Source organism: Gambusia affinis, linkage group LG16 (assembly GCF_019740435.1).
Source record: "Gambusia affinis linkage group LG16, SWU_Gaff_1.0, whole genome shotgun sequence".
Taxonomy (NCBI): domain Eukaryota; kingdom Metazoa; phylum Chordata; class Actinopteri; order Cyprinodontiformes; family Poeciliidae; genus Gambusia; species Gambusia affinis.
The window spans coordinates 5,664,727-5,686,639 of NC_057883.1; the positions used below are offsets into that span (position 1 = coordinate 5,664,727).

Here is a 21,913-nt window from a genome sequence, read left to right on the forward strand (position 1 = left end):
GCTTCTTCTTTTCTATTATGGCGGATCACAAGCAGCTTTAAGGTGCACACTGTGTAGTAACACTACTTTACAAATTCAATTTTTTTTTATTTTGTATTTTGAAGGTAAATAAATAATGCTTTCCTTAATCTGTAAATATCTCCTGTGTTTGAAGGCGTGGCTCAAGCAACACCAACCAATTAATACTGGAATTGAACAACGCAAATATGAGGGAGCGGAGGTTACACTGGCAGTGTTGTTTTAAAGCTTTGTGATGTTAAAACAACACGCACACTTTTTATTTAACGCTAAAGCTAAGATTTTGACACTGGCATTTTTACTGTGTATATTCCCTTTCTTTTTTTTTTTTTTTTACTGCGTCAACTCGTCACATGACTTGAGTTGACCAACAAGAAAAAGACCTGCTTCACCTGCTGATCTACTCAGATTGTGGAAAAGGTGAGGACATGATAATGACTCGATCAGAAAGTCTCTCTCAATCATCGTTTATTTAGACAGAGATTAAGGAATGTGTGTCCTATTGTGTGATGATTCTCCAGCATCACTGAGACAAGGCAACAACATTGGGCCAATCGGGAGAGAGAAGTCAAAAATGATGGACGATTCTTCATGTTGAAAGAATATAGTATCATCAGTCAGAGGCTTCTTCAAATTTGCTGTAATACAGACCTACAAAAGATCTTTCCTGCCAACAGCAATCAGCCATCTAGAATAACTCTTTGAAGAATCTGAATTTAACATTTAATTGTACTTTTCGATCAATAAAGTATTTTCGAATTGAATTTTGAATTTGAATTTTTCTTCCAATCCATGCTTTACGACAGAGGGATGTTTTCCCATTTGGATTACCGAAACTGACATAGTTAAGAATGAAAGCAGAAATATAATGTCGCAAGTTGCAACAGTATTACAACTTTTAAAAATGTCATTGTGAACTTAGACTGGTTGGCCAGTAGGTGGCAGCATACGGAGTGATAAACAAGACAACGCGATACTTGTATTATTTGCATTATTTGTAGTCCAATTTATCTCACGCACCAGTGCGTGTGTTCGTCAATGGCAGTCATGGAAACGACGTTAGCGTTCTCAACCCTATAAATGACGCTGACCTTCTGAATTCTTTCCCCTTTGCGACGGGACCTTTGAGAGAGACGCCTGAAGGAGCCTTTAAAGCCTCGGAAGGTTGAGCTTGTCGAGAAGTCTGCTGTGCAAAACTTGTTAAAGAAGCACTTGCTGAAATACGCACTTGCTGAAGAAGCCCGTGGATAAAAAAAACCTGCGAAAGACGGTTCCTGGCCAGGAGAAGCATCAACAGGGTGACCAGCTGGAAGGTTAAAATCATTCTTGTATTATTTTTAATAAACGAAAGCAAGTTATTATAAAGATATTAGTGACTTGTTTAGTTTATTTTGTGTTTGTGTGTGTGTTTTCAAAAATTACTGACTGCTGTAGAAAAGAAAGACAAGTAGCATTCTTTGCTAGCATAGATCGTTCCTAACTAATGAGCCTTTTTCTTAACTGAATTTCGCTGGAAATGTCAGGAATGTTAAATTGTGGTGTAGTGATTTAATAAATATATGTATTTTACTTAATTATAGTCAAATTAATTAAATTAAGGCCAATTTCTGGAAAATTAGCTTGTTTTTTGACCGTTATTTTTTGAAAAATGCTATGATAAACACTCAGTTTCCATGGATACGCTAAATGAAATACGTTAAATATTTAATATTATTTAAAAAAAAAAACATTCAAAAATCTTTTATTTACCCTTATAATAGCCTCTATTTTAATTATTTAGTTTCATAATTTTTTCAAGAAAGGGACATGTTGACCTGTTTTTATTATTACTTTTAGCACAGCCAGGAAACATGAATTGATTTGAAAAAAACTAAAATGGTGATATTTAAGTGTCAGGTTTGATGACTTTGGCGTCCAATTCTTTGAAATTTTAAGGACTTCTTTGAAATATATAACTGGGATATTAACAAAGTGTTTGAGGAAAATTGTTATGCTGGTTTGAAAAAAAAAAAAAAAACACAATCAAATTTCTGTCCAATTCTTGGCCTTTACTTTTTTTCTTTTTTTTTAAATGCCCTGACAAACAAACTTGGTTTCCATGGTAATCACATCAGATTAGCGGTTTATTAAAATTTCCATTAATGCTCACATTCACACACTGATGATAATAAGCTAATGGATTGTAACCACAGATGTTATATCGTGCCAGCAATAAACTCCAGCTGAAGGTGAGAGTAGTGTCTTGCTCAAGGACACAACAACAGATGCAGACCATCGCAGGGCAAACTCCTACCACTGTCGCCCCAGTAATAAGCATTATAAGTGTGTGTGTGTTTGTTAATGATAGAACATTAATAGGCAACAAATTGTGTGTAGTCGTAGTGATCATCACTTAAAAGCACAGAAAAACATATTTCGTTTCCATGGATACATTGGTGACATTATTTAAAATGGCTTCAATAAAAAAATTAAGAAACACTTTTCAAACGTGTGCCTCCTCCTGTCTAGTAATAAGGGAGCAACATATTTGTGAGTTAATTGAATTTGTTTTGTGATTTATTTGCTAGTTATTTGAAATTCTGGAAAATGTCAGTAGTGCTGACTGTAGTTGTTTTGGTTTGAAAGACGTTTTGGAACCAGCTTTTTGAAAAATGTTTGTAGTCTCCATGGATACATTGATTAAATAACAACACTTATTATGCTTAGAAAAATTCTTTAAAGAACAGTCAATGTGTGCTGTTGATTTCACAAAGTAACTAAATGATTTAGTTTATTGTAATTACTCAAGACCAGAAAAACAGTGTTTTGCTCCATTGCATTTTAGTGACGTATCATTTTCATAAGTTACTTGAACATTAACTGTGAATGTTAAAATTTGTTAGAAAAACAATGATCTTGGTTTCAGTCGGTCCGGTTGTGATTAATTTGTTAGTTAACATTTTTGGTGGGATTGTGGGCGTTTAACACTGCTTATGTGGTTTAAAAAGTTACTTCTGGTTTTAGAAGTTCGGTTTTGTTTTATTTAGATCTTTGGAATAAGAAGTCAATGACTGGTCCAGGTTTCGGAAAATGCCTTAAAAACACAATTGGTCTCCTTGGATACGTTGCTTGAAATAAAATCTTAATATTGAATATTAGAAAAGTTTTTAGATACGTATATTTCTCCTGAATTATTTCTCAGTAGTTTTGATTTAAACTTATTATTGTTTAGTTTTATTTTTCTAAGAAAGAGGAGTTTTGAATAATTAGTGGTTTATGAAATACTTTGTTGGTCCTTTGCATATTTGGTCCTGTAATATATTTTCATGCTGATTACGTTTTCAGAAAGAGTCAGCAATATTAATAGTGGTGATTGGAAAACATTTTATTTTAGTTTGAGAGAATTACTTTTAGAGAATCCATTTTGTTGATGTTTTTTGTCTCCATGGAGATGATATATATTATATATAGAGATATTGAAAGAAACATTTGGAGCAATATAATTGTGTGAACATTTATCTGAGTTTTATTTTTAGTTATTATTTTAATAATTTTGTCTGGCTTATCTCCATACAGAATATAATGGCCATTTTAACACTGGATATGAATTTCTAAACCAAATAAACAGTTTTATGTCGGCCTGTTTAGTTAGATCTCCAGTCCTTAAACTTCATTAATTTTACAGGTGTACATTTCTGCTGTTGGCTGTATGTGGGAGTATGAAGGTAGTACTGATGGGGTGTCAGACTAGCTGTCTTAGTGATTGTGAAAAATTGTGGAGCTCACAGGAATTTAGTTTAACTACAATTTACATTTTGGTAATTTACAAATGCTATTGGAAACATATTTTCAAACTTTGATCCTTTTAAAGTTGTGTAAGCAGTGATTTAAGTGTAATAGTAATGAATGGATTGCATATCTTATCCCTGGCTATTGTTAAGAATGATAAAATGTACCTGAGCGTCAAAGATTTGTGAGGATGGGTTGTTATTGAAGGGTAAATGGAGTAACTTGTTGCAGTTTTATTCTCACTAATGGCACGATCTAAGATTACAGGTTTTTAGCTGTCAGATTATGTTTAGCTCTTAAAACGTCTTAAACACAGTATATAGCTCTTTAAATTATGTTTCCAAATGTTTAAGAGTTTATGGTTGGGATAAATTACCAATAAGTCTAAATTTAATTTGTTGTCTTTAATGATTGATTGGTACCAAGATGAAGCTGCAAGTTTGTTTGTCTGAATGGCGATGGTCCATACATGTTTGATCATTGAGTTTTAGAGTTTATTGTTCTGGTTTTTATGTAAAATTTTATTTTTTGCTATTTTGTGTGATGAAACATAAGCTATATTTGTCTTATCTCTTATTCCCCATCCTTATTGCATAATCATATACAATGGCATAGTAATAATATTGTTAATTAAATATATTCAAGAAAAACCAACACATTCACAATCCTGGGTTATTGTATTGTTAGTATTTCAGTGTTCCCTCAAAACATTGTTTTGAACTTTTCTGAAGTTCTAGATACTGAATTATAGCTTTTTTTGCTTTGTTTCTTTCTTCACAGCCCCTACCATGGCGCTTCCAGCAGATGGATCCCCAATTTTGGATGGACATCAAGACAATGGTAAGGATCACGGTAAGGTGTGGTCAAATGAAACCGACATGGTTTCTGAAGACCACGGAGAGGGGTTGAGGTGTAGTTCACCTCACCTCTACCAGCTCCATTAAAGACGAGGTAAGTAATGCCGGTACTACCAGCTCCAGTGGTAGCTCTACTACCAGCTCAAGTGAAGACGAAGTTGACCAGGATGACTTTAATTCCAGACTTCGGGTTGTCCAGGTCCTTCGACCAAACATTAAATTCCTGTGGGGCATAGGAGTGCTTGAACAGTCACTGAAACATCTCAATTCGACGGTTGATCAGTTCGGGTCTGCTGTGGACCGCGCCAGTGCTGCGTCACAGCTGCGTGAGATTCTTCCCCCAAATTTCCAATACATAGAAGACATTGGGGTAGCGCAGGAGCCTCAAGAACACGCGGCTCCCTGCGCTTCACTTGAATTCACATCTGGACTTGACAAACAGGAAGAGCCCATTTTGCGTGCAGAGAACTACAGTCCTGTCGGTACCTTGCAACATCATCAGGTAGGTTTGGAAAAGGACGGGGCTTCTTCGACTTCTGGCCGCACCAGGAGCACTACACAGAAGGTGGATGCTGCGGAGGAGGACAACCTACCATTAAAGCTTAGTTTTGGTAGAGTGCTTTCTTCCATCGATAAATTCACACGTGGACTTGACAAACAGGAAGAGCCCGTTTTGTGTCCAGAGAATTCCACTCCTATCGGTACCTCGCAACATCTTCAAGTAGGTTTGGAAGAGGACGGGGTTTCTTTGACTTCCGGCCGTGCCGTGAGCATTTCACAGAAGGCGGATTCTGCGAAGGAGGAAGACCCACCATTAAAGCTTAATTTTGGTACAGTGCTTCCTTCCAGCTTTAAATTCACTTGTGGGCTTGACAAACAGGAAGAGCCCATTTTGTGTCCAAAGAACTCCACACCTATCGGTACCTCGCAACATCATCAAGAAGGTTTGGAAGAGGACGGGGTTTCTTTGACTTCCGGCCGTGCTAGGAGCACTACACAGAAGGTGGATTCTGCGAAGGAGGACAACCCACCATCAAAGCTTAGTTTTGGTACAGTGCTTCCTCCCAGCTTTAAATTCACATCTGAACTTGACAAACCAAAAGAGCCCATTTTGCGTCCAGAGAACTCCACACCTATCGGTACCTCGCAACATCATCAAGTAGGTATGGAAGAGGACCGGGCTTCTTTGACTTCTGGCCCTGTGAAGAGCACTACACAGAAGGTGGATTCTGCGAAGGAGGACGACCAACCATTAAAGCTTAGTTTCGGTACAGTGCTTCCTTCCAACTTTAAATTCACATCTGAACTTGACAAACCCGAAGAGCCCATTTTGCGTCCAGAGGACTCCAGTCCTATCAGTGCCTCGCCACAACCTCTGGCAGGTTGGAGAAATTTAGTAGCTTTTTGGGCTGCCGGCCGCGCCAGGAGAACTACAGAGAAGGTGGATGATGCGAAGGAGGACGACCCACCATCAAAGCCTAGTGATCAGGTAGATCTGAAAGAGGACGTGGCTCATGCGACATCTGTGACTGGCATAAACGGAAAGAGGACAATGGACAGTGATGTTGAAGAGCAGCCCCCAGCCAAGAGGAGTAAGGACACTCTTGCTGAAGAGGAGCTCCCCAAAAAGTGGACCAGGGATAGTGATGATGCTAAACAGGAGCCCTCTGCCAAGAGGATCAGGAAGATTGAAGCCGATGATGAGCCCCCCTCCAAGAGGACCAGGGACACTGTTGCTGAAGTGAAACTCCCAGGCAAAAGGACCAGGAATAGTGATGATGCTAAACAGGAGCCCTCTGCCAAGAGGATCAGGGAGAATCAAGCTGAACATGTGCTTCCCTCCAAGAGGACCAGGGACAGTGTTGCTGAAGAGGAGCCCCCGGCCAAGAGGACTAGAGACACTGTTGCTGAAGAGGAACTCCCAGCCAAGACAACCAAGTATAGTGATGATCCCAGTTGGGACGACGTCCTTCAAAGAATTGGCAGAAGGATGGCATGGAGATATGGTGAAGAATGGGAGAACGAGCCCATTCCGTCAACCCCTCTGTTCATTCCCTACCAAAAGACAGACCACGAAGATCCCATTCTGTTATCCCCTGTCCACAGTCCCTCACCAAGGACGTCGTGTGAGGATCCTGGTCTGTCATCCCCTGTCCTCAGTCCCTCGTATAGAATGGCATGTAAACTTCCTGTTTTGTTATCCCCTATCCACAGTCCCTCACCAAGGACGTCGTGTGAGGATCCTGGTCTGTCATCCCCTGTCCTCAGTCCCTCTTATAGAATGGCATGTAAACTTCCTGTTTTGTTATCCCCTATCCACAGTCCCTCACCAAGGACATCGTGTGGGGATCCTGGTCTGTCATCCCCCATCCTCAGTCCCTCTTGTAAAATGCCGCGTAAACGTCCTGTTTCGTCATCCCCTGTCCTCAGTCCCTTACGAGGGACGATGCATGAGGATCCTTTTCTCTCATCCCCTGACGTCAGTCCCTCACCATCGACTTGTTGTGAAGATCCTGTTTTGTCACCCCGTGTTTTCAGTCCCCCACCGAGGATGCCATGTGAGGATCTCATTCTGTCACCCCGCGTTTTCAGTCCTTCACCATCAACACACTGTGAAAATCCAACTTTGTCATCCCCTGACTTCCGTTTCTGGAAGGAGACTGAAAAGGACATAGAAGAGGAACAAACACCTTCAACATCTGGTGGAACTACAGCAAAAGAGAGTTCCAGACACGTGTGGTTCAGACCTCGCTACGTTTTGTCAAGTGACTCTGATTAGATTGGGATCCTTAAAAACTGAAGACCTAATTGGGATATCACATTAGAACATCAGCAGGATGTGGAATCCTTAGGTAGCGCCTTGCACTGGAGTTTTCTTCATCTTTGTGATTTCTTCTCAACTGTCCCATGTTTCAGGGTGAATTAGCGGTTCTTCCCCACGCGGTGTTCTCTGATATAGTAAATTGTTCTATTCTGTTCCTCCACTAATCCACTCTCCAAGTTTTTAACCTTTCAGGTTTTAGCTGCTCATCGCTGGATCCTTTTGTCGTCGTCCATGTGGTTCTTGTCCTTCTGGATCCCTTGTTTTTCACACTGCTTGTAAGTTTTTGCATTCCACATTCACATGACACTGCTTGCCTCCTGCTGGTGGTGGGGACCATCAGCTTTACTAAATAAAAATAGAAATAGAAATTCACTATTGGTAATTTAGAAATTGTTCAATCACATAGAGTTCAAATTTACATTAAGTAAGGAATGCTTGCCTGACAATATGTTGTATCAGAAACCAAATTAAAGCATCAGGACAATAAGAAATTAAAAGACAAAAGCGAACATAGACAAAATTTAGGATTGAAGGATTTAATGAAGCGTTTTTATTCAGAGAGAAACTAGAGAACAGGATCAGCAGAAAGGAAATGGAGAGCATGTGGAGTAAAGTTTTATATAGATAAAGTATTAATTTCATGAAACAAATAGTTTAAATGGCCAATGACATGTTTATGTGTTACAACACAGAAAAATCACAAAAGAAGAATAGACATTAAAAAAATACCTGAACCAGATTCAGACTTCTCAGATCTCTGATTCTCTGATCTTCCCAGGTTGGATCTCCTCCACCTGTAAACCTCCACCTTCAACACCACCAGTCAGATAGAGGAAGATAAGAGAACCCAGTTGACAAAAAAAGTAAGAACATTTATATCTACACAACATGACTAATCATTTCAAATATTGCTGCAGAGAATTGAGCTGAAAGTTAGAAACTTGCTGTCTGCTGCCCATCCATATTTTCCTCCTTAACTTTATTTTTTCTCTTTATTTCATTTCTCTGTGAACTTATGATGACTTGAGTTGACCAACAATTAAAGCAGAAGACCTGATCCACCTGCTGATCTACTGGTTGTAACAGATTGTGGGAAAGGTGAGGACATGATGATGACTTGATCAGAAAGTCTCTTTCAATAATCTGTCATTTAGACAGAAACTAAGGAATGTGTGTCTGATCATGTGATGATTCCCCAGCATCACTGGACCAATCAGGAGAGAGAAGACAGAGAGAACTGAGGACTAAAACGAAAATATTATTCCTGTCCAACACTGAGCCTCCTTCATCGCTATAAAACCTCCTCACCTCCATCACTGTCAGGGACATAAACATCCTGCAGCGACTGGCTGAGGTGGATGCAGACACTCTGAAGGTGAATTCTTGAGGTTTAAATTGTTTGGCCTCTTGTGCACTTCCATGATTTTTACTGTGACGTATGCATTTGTTTGCATCAAATGTTTTATTACTTGTATTTTTTGTGCATAGATTCCTAAATTAGAGGCCTGACAATTGAAAGATTCAAAGCGTTTGTGTCTCCCAGGTACTTGGAGCAGGTGGAGTGTGTTGTTTTCCAGAAGAGTGATCTGTCTGCGTGTGTGTGTGTGTGTGTGGGTGTGGGCGTGGGTGTGTATGTGTGTGTGTCTGTGTGCAGGAACTACAGTGACTCTGCCCTGCCGTTACCACTACACCCCTCAGGTGGATCATTTGTTTCTTTAGATGGACGGTTCGAATGTTTGCGAAAACAAGTAGATGTACTTTGGGGTTTTATGTAACAGACCCAATCTAAATATTGTATTATTTTGGAGAGTTATGGAAATTCTGTCCCTTTTTTTTGTATAAGAAATCTGAAAAGTTTGAATTTTTTTTTCCCCATTTCACACTAATAGTATGTTGAGTTGGTGTATCTCATAAAGTATCAGTATAAATATGTTGTTGTTTATGGCGTTAGGATATGTTTAACTATCCTAATCATTGTGTAAAACTCCCCAGGTCACACTGTGAGGCGCGTTATGTGATCACCACACCGACCCCAACCAGATCAGCCCATCTTGACGCGGACACACGCGGTGAGAAGACCTGCAAGTGCTGTGATTGTTACAGTAAAATGACGTTACTGAAAGGCTGCCCTGCATTCCAGCTACACCGGAGGAAGCGATTCGAGCCGTTGGGCTCAGATTCAGGGTGTGAAGGTGGGCGATGCGGGCCAGCATCACTTCAGATTTGAGACAGACCGACCGCTGGGGAGATGGACCTCACCTGACACCATTACTCTGGATGTAACAGGTACAGCTGCTGAGACATCTAAGAAAAGTTTCAGTATTTAATGACATGTGTTTGTCTCGGCGTTTCTCAAATTGGTTCTTCTTTCTCCTCAGCTCGACTCTCCTGTCAATGACAACATCAGTGACTCAAGAAGCAGACAGCAAGGTTTCTGGTGCCTGGCTGGAGACGAGATTCTGATTATTCAAGAGCCAAAACAAAATGTCACAATAAACCGTTAGAAGGCAGATTTGTTTTCTGTTTGTTATTGTTTTCATTATTAATGGTCCACGACACAAAATTCATCAGTGCTGTAACTCTTGAGTTTAATAAAATGTTCTTCTTTCAATCTGTTATTTCTGGAGTCTTTTTTGTAAACCATAATCATTTTTGGTAGCAATATATATTAAAGAAACGCCCACATTTTTAATAGAACTTTATAACTGATCAAAGCACAAACTGGAGAACAGGATTAAAAGAAATGTATTATTTTATTAAATGTTAATTCATTTGTAGTTACATCAAAACAAAATTCACATCTTAAAAACAAACACAAGACAGTCACACTGAAGAGTGACCAACAGGAAAAGTCAGGACGGCTTTCAGCAGGAACACCGTCCAGCTGCCCGGCATGAAGACATGGACAAACAACCTGGGGACACGAGAGAGACGGACGTTACTGACAAAATAATTTATTACAATAAGAGTTTGGCTGGAATATTATTGCAATGATTGAGAAATGTGAAAAAGAGGGGGGGAAAAACACGTACTTGTAAAATGAAAAAGCTAAACAGTGATCAACAAAGAACCGAGACAGAAGCTACAAACCCTTACGTCATTGCATTGTTATATACTTTATGTGGATTCTTTCAAACTAAGATGTGAAAATACATTCGACTCATGAGACGAGAGGAGACATGATCGTGGGTTTGTAAGAACAAGGCAGAAAATTAGCTACATTTGGAGAAAATTAGAAATCCCCACTTTTCTGCTCACGAGTAGAATTACGGTTTCACAAATCATAGTGGGTTTGTTTTTTTTTTTCAAAGAATTTGTAATCCAACCATGACTCAGTCCAGGTTTGAGGACGACTCTTAGTGTTCTCAAGAGTTAGGGACCACATGATCAGCTGAAATCTGTGAAGACCTGAAACTGCTTCAGAAAACACGTACAGCCGCCAGTTTCAGTAGCGGTCCGTCTCCGAAACGTTCTGTTCGCTGCAGCGAGGCGAACTTGGATTTACGTGCAACGTGAGCACAATGTGTAAATAAAAGACGTCAAAGCAGGAAGTTTTCCTTTTTAACTTCACAATAAGAGTCCCAAACATACGCGACAGAGTTTAAACCTAAATAAACCTTCCTATAATGTACATTTTATCAGGAGAGGTTCATTCTGACAGATTCACCTCAACAAGAACATGTTGAGGTGTTTTTACACCACAAGATCTTTTGACGTCACTTTAAAGTTTCACTAAAACATCTAGTCACTGTATGTCTATTTCTTTTGAGACGTTTAGGTCTTCATTCTAGTAACATGTTCATTTATCTACAAGCTTTGAAAAGAATAGCCACGCTGAGTTATGGGACAAAAAGAAAAACCATAAAGCCATTCAGTACATGAATCCTTTTGATTTTAGCCTTTTTTTCCCCCAGTCTTCCTAAACATTGAACCTAACAGTTAACGTTTAATGATGATGATCTATTTGTTTCCCAGCCATCTGAAACGCTGACATTTTCATACACTTCAAATTTAAGTGCTGCTTTGCTGTTACATAAAATCCCAGTAAAATGCAGAAAAAAAGATTTGTGATTGTGACAAAACAACATGTGAAAATGACTGAATGCCTTTGCAAAGCACCGCAACCAGAACGATCGGTTCGGGTGAATTTAAGGACCTCCAAGAAATAACGCAATGTTTTCTCCTCTTGCATATTTATTAAAATCCTTTGTTTGTTTTTACATAGTGTTGCATACAATCTCTTAAAAGTACAGCGGAAGGAAAGTTTAACGTGGAGAACAAAACCAACACAGTAACACCGCTCTGCATTCGTGTTAAAACTCATTGCAGCTCTCAGCCATGGAGCCCAAGAAACCAACAAGAAATGCGAGGAAATGTCTTCAGTTCGTAGCATTGTGTGTGCAAAACAGGGAGAGTCGGGTCCCAGGGCCCATTTTCCAGCAGCTTCCTTACGTTGAAGGCAATAGAAAATCTAGAAATTTCCAGTTGTCTTCTATCTTCCGTCAGGGCTGCCGTGCATTTCTGGTGTGTAAGTTAGAAGAACAATCATGACCCACAGATGCAGCACCGCCTGAAGAAAAACAAACAAAAAAATCAAAAAAACTGATTATACACTTTGATTGTATTGTCGGACGATAAACTGTCCCATAAATTATTGTGGTAAACCCACAATATTGTTGTTTTGAGACCATTTTCAACTAATAATATGAATAATGACATGGCTTATTATTGAAAGTATACCCACTCAAAAATATATAAAAAGTACAATTATAAAAACATACTTAACACTGGAACCTGAAGACATATTAAATATCCAAAATAAAAAATCTAAATAAATAACAGTAATAATTAAAACGGATTCTTATGTCTGTAACCAAAATTGCTTTCTTTTTTTTTTAAAAAGAAAAAAATACAAATCAATTATTCAGCTTAGACAGGGAAAACAGGGAAAACAGGGAAAAGTGGCAGGTGGCGCAAACAAACTACTTTGTACTGGGGGTCAAATTTTTGTTTGCATTTCTCAAAATGGCGGCTTTTCAACGCTATTAAAAGCGAGCATCTCTCTGAAGACTTGTGCAAATGGAAATGAGCACGCTCACTTCAATTTATCGCTCACTGCGACAGGTTCACCGGCGCTCGGTGTAAAAACGAGCACTCACCATGTAGAGGATGACGAAAAGCCTGGCCATAGGGTAGCGCCTCAGGAAGATGCCCAGTCTTATGCTGCCAGGCAACAGAAACGTAGTCAAAATGGAGGAAGGCTTCAGATAATTGTGTAGAGACGAGGACGAGGGCTCACCTGAAACGGTCGATAGTGCTGGCTGCCTTTCGGACTTTTCCGTACACACCTGGACTGTCCTGGTCACTGAACAGCACCGGTGTGTTTCTCTGACGCGTTCCTAACCGCCGAAAAAACCCAAAACAAACACAAATGATTTGAACTGTTTCATGTCTAAACATGAATAAAAAGTGGTCAAAGATATGGTTACAGAAAAAAATAAAATAAAAAAGGTCTGACCTGGACCCTCCAGGGTGCTCATGTTGATGGACGAGCCCCCACTTTGGCCTCCCTGCGCGCTCTTCAGCTGCTGCTCCAGACGCTCCAGCTGGAAGACCAGCGAGCTTTTCTCCGTGCCCAGGGCCTCCAGCATGGTCTGCTTCTGGATCAGCGTCTCAGTCAGCTGGTGGAGGCGATTCTCCAGCTCCGCCTGGCTGCTGCTGCTCAGAGTCTTGTTTGTTAGCTGAGAAAACATATTGGAAGGAGCATGTTCTTCAGTAAAACATGCTTCATTCGCTTACCAGGCTGAAATCTGTTGTTTGTTTGTTTTGTTTTTTTAAATACTTTTTTTTAAAAGCGGTTCTGACCTGATTCCTGAGTTTCTGGATTTCATCTTCTCTGTCTTTGATTCGGCTCTGCAGGTTGATTTGGGCCCGGTGGTGCTCGTCCTCAAGGTACTGCAGCTCCTGCATAACCAGCAATTAGTCAAAACTTTCCCGCCCGAACAAATACCGTTTTGTTTTTTTCAATGTGAACATCAGACACGAACGCCGCCCATCACCTGCTTGTGGCGCTCCACCTCGGCTTCTAAATCCTGCTTGGCCCGGTTCTGTAAAGCCTGCTGCTCCTGCAGGTGGACCTGCTGCTCCCGCCACGTTTCTGCTTCTGCCAGGGCCTGGTTCTCCAAATCCTACACGGAACCAACGTGCATTAGCCAAAGGGTACCGTGATTCGTCAGCCTTTCTTGTTGCCAGATACAAGAACTCGCCTGGATTTCCGCCCGCAGCGTGCCGACTTGCCCCTGCAGCTTTTGAATCTCCTCCCTCTGGAGCTCCTTCTCATGACGGAGTTCCTCCATCTCCAGGGCCACGGCCCCGCCGCCATCGCCCACGTCCAGACCGGAGCCCTCCTTCAAGCTGCTTATGAGCTTCTCTTTGGACTTCACAGACAGAATGAAGAACGGTTTAGAGGAACCTCGGAAGCGGAGCGACGCTCTGGTGAGTTTGTAGAACTTTTTCACGTAGTCGTGTTACGGCCACGAACCTCAGGGGATTTTATTACGATTTGATGCGACTGACTAACAAAGTTGGCAAAAATTCTTGAGAGAAAAACTTTTTTATTTTATTTTTTTTAACATAAGTGTGGCATGCGTTAGTATTTAGCACCCTAAGTTAATAATGTGCAGCTAGCAAACATGTTCGCCTTTCACTACAAGTCTAAACAGATAACAGTTCAAGTTCAGATAGGTTGTATGGAGAGCAGAGGCAAACACTGATTTTACAGTCTTTTCAGTTTCACACCTAGATTTAGTCCCTGGCTTTGACTAGGCCGTTTAAACACGCTTTGATTTTGTCATTATTCCACAAAGAACCAGAACCAGGAAGTCCACAAGTAGCAGTTTTCAGACTGATGCTTTCATGCTCTCATTTATAAGGCATTCACCACTTTAGGTTTTTTTATATTAAATTTAGCGGCACGCCTTTTGCAGTCTTCTGGCCGATCGGCGATCTTTAAAAAGCCCGACCTGCCAATTACGATTTTGGTCGATGCAGATTTTTTTCTGAAAAGTTGCTAAATAATAAAAAAAAGTCGATAAATGCAGTGAGAAAGTTGTGAAGTGGGCCACACAGTGGGGTGACTAATCTGAGCAGCAATGTGTAGAGAGGACCTGGTGGGCGGAGTCATGATTCAATTCTAATAAAATGCAGGTAGATTTGTGGTTTTAAAGTGACAAAAACAAACAAACAAAAAACCTCTGAGTATTAATGTGAGGTACTGGATAACAAATTGTTCCAGAACTTATTGCGATAAATGATAATATTGTTGATTTGAGACCATTTTGTAGTAATATAATAGTAATAATCACATAATAATGCGAGAACACATCTCAGGGATCAATAAACTTTAAATTCTAATGAACATTTTAACGCTGGAAATGGAAGACAGAGTTAAAACCCCTTAGAGCTTTTTGATCTATAAATCAGTCTGCAGCCAATTTATTCCAGAGGTTAAATAGATATTATTAGGGCTTAATTAGTAAAATGGCAGCAAATGTTCTTATTTCATAACTTCATAACCTTTGACCTTCTCTCCTCTGGTCTGTTTAACAGCTTCGGTCTCAGATCAACTCAGATCTCCAGGACTGTCAGCAGCAGAAACAGAAACTTTATACTGTTGGGGAAAATATAGACTAGATTTGCTTTGCATTGTCCCACATGATGGCAGTGAGAGTTGGATCCAATTAGATTATTGATCAATATGGGTTGTTGCTGTGTTGTTGTACGGAGTTTTAAGATCTTCTTCAATGTGCCCTTTTTTAACTTTGACCTCCACAGGTCTCTGCACGGCCCTGGTCCAGGCCTTACCTGTAGGATGCGTGAAGCCTTGTGCTTGTAGTCTTGTAGCTCCTGCTTGGCAGACTCGGCCGCCGCTTTGGCACTTTTCACTTGCTGCTGGAGGTCGTCGACCCTGACCTTCTCCTCCACGGCTCGGCGCTCCGCCGCCGTCAACGTCTCTGCCAGGGTCTGCCGCTCGGCCTCCAGCTTGCCCAGCCGATCGGCGTACTCACTCTTCACAAAGACCAGAGCTCTGTTTAGTGCCGGCGGGGTTGTTTTTCTTTTTCTACTCGTTAAACTCAACAAGCGAAAAAGGTTCACCTGCATCTGGCGGTAGCTGTCCTGTTCCCTCCTGACAGAGAGCTCCGCCTCCCGCAGCCTCTCCTGTATCTTTTCCAAAGCTTGGGATTGCATGCTGCTGCCTTCCGTGTGATCTTGCATTATTCTACAGAAACATCAAGAAAATAATTCCCCACGGTGAGGATTTGAAATCAAACCGAGTTTGATACTAAAAAAGTGGCGCCAAAGCAGCACCTCGACTTTTCCTTCTGTGCTTCCTCCAGTGCAAAACTGCGAGACGTCAGCAGCTGATCGGCTTCGTCGAGTCGGACTTTCAGGACGGCGAGCTGGCCGTCTTTGGCAGAGAGCGCCTCCGTGAGGTCGTCGACCTGCGAGCGAAGTTCCCTCAACGCGCGGTCGGTCTGCGACTGCTCCGAGGTCCGCTTGTCGGCGCGCAGGCGGGCCCGGTTCAATTCTGGAGGGAGACGGAGAAACCACTTTTTAAAAAAAAAAAAAAAAACGGGAGACGCGTCGAGAGTTTCTGCGCGATTTGTGTTTGAACTCGCCATCTTGCAAGTCTTTGGCTCTCTGGATGACCGAGGCCATCTCCTGGTTGAGGGAGGCCACCTCGTTGCGCAGCAGCTGGTTCTCCAGGCGCAGGCTGGACAGGATCTGGCTCTGCGGTTCCTCTGTGGGGACGGCGGGCTCCGGCCTGCTGGACTCCTGCGGCGGGGCCAGGCCAGAGTCAGAGCTCTCGGGTGTGTCTGCGGTACAGAGGGAAAAATGCTGAAAAAGGTTGGAAGAACTGAGTACTGAAGCTATTAACTTAATGACAGCAGTTGGAGCTCCTTGTTGAGCTCCAACTAGTGATGCAACTTGTGTTTATGAAAATCTTGAGTTTTCTCTTGTATCAAGAGGGCCAGATATCTTTCCTTAACAGAAAGGGCTACGTTTTTCATAATACGCTCAATTTAAAAACAAAATCATGGCGTGCTGTGGTGGCGTAGGGGATAGCACGACCCACATTTGGAGGCCTTTCCCGTCAGCCTACTGTCATATAAGGGACACTAGAGCCCACAAAAAGACCCCCTGGAGGGGAGGAAAAAAAATGTTTAAATTTTAACATTATTTTGTCCACTGTATTGAATACTGACTGAATAAAAGGAACATTTTTGTTTTCTCGTATTATTCAATTTAGACATACTTAGAAAAAAAGAGAACAAAACAGGAACCTCTTAGGTTTCCGAATAGAAAATTAAGAGATAAAAAGAACAAAATATGTGAAATTCTTTAATTTACCATGAACATGAACAGAGAAGTTCATACAGAAGTATCATCTGGCTGCTCTTTAAGGAAAGTTTTAACTTTGCTGCATTAACCTTGTTAAAAATTTATGTTAATTTAAAAATTAACATTAAAAAAAATAGTTAAAACTTTGTGACTTGTGAAACTGAGACATTTCCAATTTTTCTCGAACATTTCTGCAATTAATCTCAAAATCCTTTGAGACCGACGTTTTTGGCAGAAATTTTCTCCGCTCTTTCTCTATCTAAACTCTCCTAATACGCAGTCAGGGTGATCTCATCCTCGCTTCCGTAACAAATCAGTCATTTCTGAATGAGAAGTTGACTCTTCTCCATCATGCAGCTCGTCTTAATGAGCGCTAAAAAGGTGACAACTTAAGAAGTTTGTTGAGTGTTTATAGTTCAAAACAGAACCGCATAAAGTGCATTTTGCGGGACCGTTTCACTTTCCCGTTCAGCGATATCCCCGCCATCTCTGTTCCCGTATCGCCTGGCTCCATTTAAAGATGACCAGCGCCGCCCTCTGCTGGTTGGCGGCCAAACTGCAACACTAAAAAACGGTCTAAAACGATTATAGTTAGTCACCTGGAACTCATTTCAATCTAATAAAACGTTCTCTGGCAATTAATTGTAAGTCGATTAATTGTTTGCATCCATACTTGGAGTATCTTAAACGTTCTACGTCATCATCGAGGATATTAAACCCCAAGCTCCAACCTTGACATTGCTCCTTAGGAGAATTTTCCTCCGAGGTTTTGATGCTGTGCGCCGACAGCGAGCTCATGCTTGAGGCCCTCGATACCCCACGGGTGGAAGGGGGTGTGGATGGGGCCGAGAGGTTGGCATGAGGGGTAACAGAAGGAGGAGGCGTCGGGCTTTGGACTTCCATAACTGGAGCTTTCGCGAGTTCTCTCCTCGAATCCCGCCTGCCGCTGCCGCTGTCTGGCGGGTCCGAGCTGTTCAGGAAGTCGAAGAGCATGTCGTCGTCCACATCCTGCTCGCTCTTTTTGGGCCTCACGAAGCCAGCCGAGGTCTTGGCGGGGTTTGAGACGCGAGAAGCGGAGGGGCTGCTGGGCACGTTGGCTGTCCCAGCGAGGAGAGTGGCGCCAGATTTCTTAACGTTGCCGGCCGCGGCGGAGATGTAGCTGGGCGCGTCACGAGAGGACGGGTAGCCAGGGTGCGTCACGGTTGTCTCTGTCTTGTACGCAGCAGGATCGTAGTCGGTGACGGCAGATTCTTCTCCATAGGGCGAGGAGAAGGCGGATCCCGCGGCTTGGTTTTTGCTCAGGGCGGTAGCAGCTCCTTGGTCCACTTTATTCAGGAAGTTTTCAGCTTTTCCTGCCAGATCAGTAAACCAAGACATGTTGCACCCTGAAACGGCAAAACTCAACATTAGCACTGAAACGATTAATCGGACTGAATAAGACGAGTCAATTACTCAAATAATAGTCAACTAATTTAGTAATCGATTAATCGTTAACTGGAGTATATAGACTCAAAAAAGGCTATTTGCTGAAACAACATATGAACAGAAATTAACAAAAAGGTATATAAATTTCAAATTTAAGATAAACCTTTTTAAATTCACCTTGTTCAAATCCACTAAAGGAATACTTTGTTACTGTATTTTAGGCAATAAAATGTTTATTTTCTTATTTTAAACAAGAAATTGGATTATTTATTTCCTTCTTTTAATTGGGGCCTGCCCATAGCAATGCATAAGGAGAGCAGTGACTGACTTGCGAAGCAAGTCAGTCACTGCCTCCATGCATTACATAACGAAACACCTATATTCTACCCAATAGAATGTCTCTTTATTATTCTTAACTTATTCTTCCGTCACCGTGAATGCGGCTCGTACCGCTGCGAGCCCACCCACAAAAGTGGTATCAAAACGTGCGGCTCGATCCCGGGAGGTGTGCTATTACTTTTGGTGGGCTTTGGAGTTACCATGGCGACGTAAAAAGCAAAAAACGACCCCAAAATCACTAACGAGCTCACCAGGTGAAATCTCGTCGTCAAGGGGACGAAGCAACCTCTAAATCTTAAAAATACCCTATTTTTGAGGATTTTCTGTGTTGTCATACCTTCATGTAGAAACGCCATTCAAACTTCATTTTGTAGATACATCCGTGATCTTTTTTAAAGTGAAGAGAGCATGTCGATATGAATTACGGTTTGTCCACAACTTCTTTCTAAGCGACCCAAAGTTTTTGATTTTTGGAAAAATCAGAGTGTGAAGGCCGCTCCTCTAGAGTGAGAGTCAGAGCGACATTTTGACCCCAAATCATTTTTTAACTCGCCCTCACGCTCACAAATATTGCATGATTGGTATCAAACTTGGTCATGACATTGATACGCGTGCCTGCTCCGGTCAAATGTTTTCAAAAATTATCTAGCGCTTACAGTTTTCTCTCCAGGTGCTTCAGAGCAAAGTCATGCGCCAGGGTAGCAGACAGATCTCACTGATTCACTTCCATGTATTTCTGAAAAATTACAGACCTTGGCACACACTTTTTTTTATCTCATCGCTGTTAATACTGTGAGTGAGGTAGAGATATGAATGGCGGGACTATGTGAGACGACAAATAGCCCTCTCATATGCTTCAAACGGTTTTCGAATATGTATTACGGTTCCCGACGGAAACAGTTTTTTACAATGCTTTTTTAGTCAAACTGGCTGGCTCAAACAGAGAATTGTCTCCCCCTGGATGTCTCACTCACAGCTGGCAGAGAGGATTATTTACCATGGCAACGGAACCCAGAGCAGGGAGATTTGCTGAGGACTACAAATACGCATCACTGTAGTTCGAACTACTAGTTCAGTTAAAACAGAGGAGGACTGAGCTGGCCTTTAGAAAAACTTGCTGCTATGGGCTGTATATAACTAATTTAACCCAGTCACTGTTACACATGGGATGAGTTTGGCCCTTTGAAATGAAGCTTACTGAAAATTTCAAAATAAAAGCCCTTGAAAATTTTTACATCAGGTCATTGCTTTTTTGAGCGTTATATGACTGATGTAATCCAATGACTGTTACACATGGGATGACTTTGACCCTTTCAAATGAAGCTAAACAAAAATTTCAAAATAAAAGCTTTGGCAATTTTTACATCATGAAATTGCTCTTTTTGGCTTTATGTGACTGGTTTATCCAAAGCACTCTTACACATTGGATTAGTGTGGGCATTTAATATGAAGCTTACTGCAAATTTCAAAATAAAAGCCTCAAAATGCCCCTCTGGACAGTGCACGCGGAGGCGTGCAGTGATATCATTCTGCATTATCTGTTTATCCGAGGTTAGGGAACTGCCTTGCGCAGCAAGGCAGTTCATTAGCATTAGCCTTTTAGCTTAAATAAGCTATTTTCTATTTTTCAGACTTATTAGCCATGTTTAGTATACTTAATGGAGTAAGTAAATGACAGTAAACATTCTAATGATACCCCACATGCTACTGAAAGTATTTATGCTTACATTAGCATATTTGCTCATTTTAGCTAATGCACTTGCTTTATCATACTGAATGTTGCATGTCCAGCTTACTTAACATTCTTGTGATTCTCCACATGCTATTGATTACATTGCAGCTTTCTTTAGCATCGATGCTAATTCTTAGCATCAGAACGCTGGGTCCAAACCGACGGGCACACTTTGGCAGGCCCCAGTTAAATTTCTTCAGGAATTTTCTAGTTCATGTCTAATATTGCATAGAAAACACCTAAGTAGTTTAATTTAACCCCCCCAAAAAAAACTACAGAAAGTATAAATTTTGTACCCAATTAATTATCAGAACAAATGATAGATTAATTGATTGCTAAAATCAACATTAGTCAAATTTAGTCAAAAGCTTCTTTTTCTCATAAAAAAAACATCTTGAACATATTTTCTCTGGATCTTATGTGACAAACCAACACAAAATGACGCAATTTACAACTAAAGATCTGAAAAGTGTGGTGCGAATTTGTATTTGCAGCCCATCTTGAGTCTGTATTTTGTACAGTCATCTATCTGCACATCTAGAGAGTGAAATGTTTTACCCAAGTAACGCTCACGTTCTGGAAATCAACGTTTCGGCTCTTGCAAAAGATCCTCATCTGGAGGTGCACTAGATTTTATTACAGGAAAATTGTATTTTATTACAATTTTATTACAAGGGACCCTACCCTTTTTAGATTCCATGCAAAAATATTCAAACCCGTGCATCACTGTCCTTTCATTTAATGCTTTTACTCTTTTTATTGTGTAGGATGATCATTTTAAAATCCAACAAAGCACACTTAAATTTATGGGTGCAAAATATTCCAGGTAGATTGAATACTTGTGCAAGGCATAGAGCATGTAAATAATTTAACTGCACTAACACAGGCAGGATCAAGAGCTCCTAATATTAGATGTAATGCAGATTTTTGTGCTTTCATTAATTAAAAACTTTAACTAGAGAAGGGCAAATGACAAACAGTTCAACCACGTCAATGTCTTAGCTAGAGATTTTTCAAGTTTGTATAGCAGAGTAAAGCAATTCACACAGAACTCTTGGTAATACACGACTCTTCCACAGCTATGATGCTAACCAATTTAATCCTTGCCTATTTCCATATGGTAGGTTCCAATAATAAAAACTGACAGAAATACATTAAGAGGGAGAAATAATTATGATGAAAAGCATCATTAGATGCTGTGCCACAAACTATAAAACTTGTACTTGAGAGTTCTATCACAGCTAAAGCTAACAGGCTAGCTAGCTAAAAAAATAAAAAATAATAATCTTCAAACGTACCGTGTGATAAAAAGTCGAAGTTCACTGGGTTTTCAGTCTCCCGGACGTCGTCGAGGTTTATTGGTTAGACATAATAGGGAACGTCCCGTTGGATAAACATAGTCAAATGTCATTATCTGTCAAAGAGGATATTATGTGAGCTACTCAATACGTGGACCAGGAACTGCTCCAGGAAATGGCCCACTTTCTCAGGTCGCTACGGTGACACGTCAACTCGTCCGCCATATTGGGAGAGGAGACCCCTTTTAAA

At 40.9% G+C, this 21,913-nt stretch overlaps 2 protein-coding genes across 3 annotated transcripts; one reads left to right on the top strand and one right to left on the bottom strand.

Annotated features, from left to right (window-relative positions):
• The first annotated feature begins 4,701 nt into the window (after nt 1–4,701).
• Nucleotides 4,702–10,078, top strand: LOC122845809 (pollen-specific leucine-rich repeat extensin-like protein 2). Its single transcript, XM_044142246.1, has 9 exons — nt 4,702–6,739; nt 6,848–7,742; nt 8,246–8,330; nt 8,496–8,565; nt 8,667–8,842; nt 9,122–9,165; nt 9,460–9,536; nt 9,608–9,753; nt 9,846–10,078. The coding sequence occupies exons 1-2, from the start codon at nt 5,809–5,811 to the stop codon at nt 7,420–7,422; spliced, it is 1,506 nt and encodes a 501-aa protein (XP_043998181.1). The 5' UTR covers nt 4,702–5,808; the 3' UTR covers nt 7,423–7,742; nt 8,246–8,330; nt 8,496–8,565; nt 8,667–8,842; nt 9,122–9,165; nt 9,460–9,536; nt 9,608–9,753; nt 9,846–10,078.
• A 173-nt stretch (nt 10,079–10,251) lies between these two features.
• Nucleotides 10,252–21,888, bottom strand: golga5 (golgin A5). Of its 2 annotated transcripts, XM_044142248.1 has the most exons (14): nt 21,664–21,856; nt 17,601–18,254; nt 16,146–16,343; nt 15,835–16,054; nt 15,622–15,745; nt 15,331–15,534; nt 13,734–13,904; nt 13,527–13,655; nt 13,333–13,431; nt 12,986–13,208; nt 12,767–12,866; nt 12,627–12,690; nt 11,920–12,037; nt 10,252–10,381 (listed from the first exon to the last, which is right to left on the bottom strand). In XM_044142248.1, the coding sequence occupies exons 2-13, from the start codon at nt 18,244–18,246 to the stop codon at nt 11,960–11,962; spliced, it is 2,256 nt and encodes a 751-aa protein (XP_043998183.1). In that variant the 5' UTR covers nt 18,247–18,254; nt 21,664–21,856; the 3' UTR covers nt 10,252–10,381; nt 11,920–11,959. The 2 variants fall into 2 exon arrangements, with proteins under 2 accessions (XP_043998183.1, XP_043998182.1); XM_044142247.1 differs by lacking the exon at nt 10,252–10,381 and having other exon boundaries at nt 11,628–12,037; nt 21,664–21,888.
• Between the last annotated feature and the right edge of the window lie 25 nt (nt 21,889–21,913).

Excerpts from the sequence above, each read along its gene's own strand:
- LOC122845809 (XM_044142246.1), top strand. The coding sequence starts at position 5,809 with ATGGAAGAGGACCGGGCTTCTTTGACTTCTGGCCCTGTGAAGAGCACT. Across the intron at positions 6,740-6,847 it reads AGATCCCATTCTGTTATCCC|CTATCCACAGTCCCTCACCA; the intron begins CTGTCCACAGTC and ends TTTTGTTATCCC.
- golga5 (XM_044142248.1), bottom strand. The coding sequence starts at position 18,246 with ATGTCTTGGTTTACTGATCTGGCAGGAAAAGCTGAAAACTTCCTGAAT. Across the intron at positions 13,905-15,330 it reads AGGCTTCACGCATCCTACAG|TCCAAAGAGAAGCTCATAAG; the intron begins GTAAGGCCTGGA and ends CTGTCTGTGAAG. Across the intron at positions 12,038-12,626 it reads TTTTCGTCATCCTCTACATG|GCGGTGCTGCATCTGTGGGT; the intron begins GTGAGTGCTCGT and ends GTTTTTCTTCAG.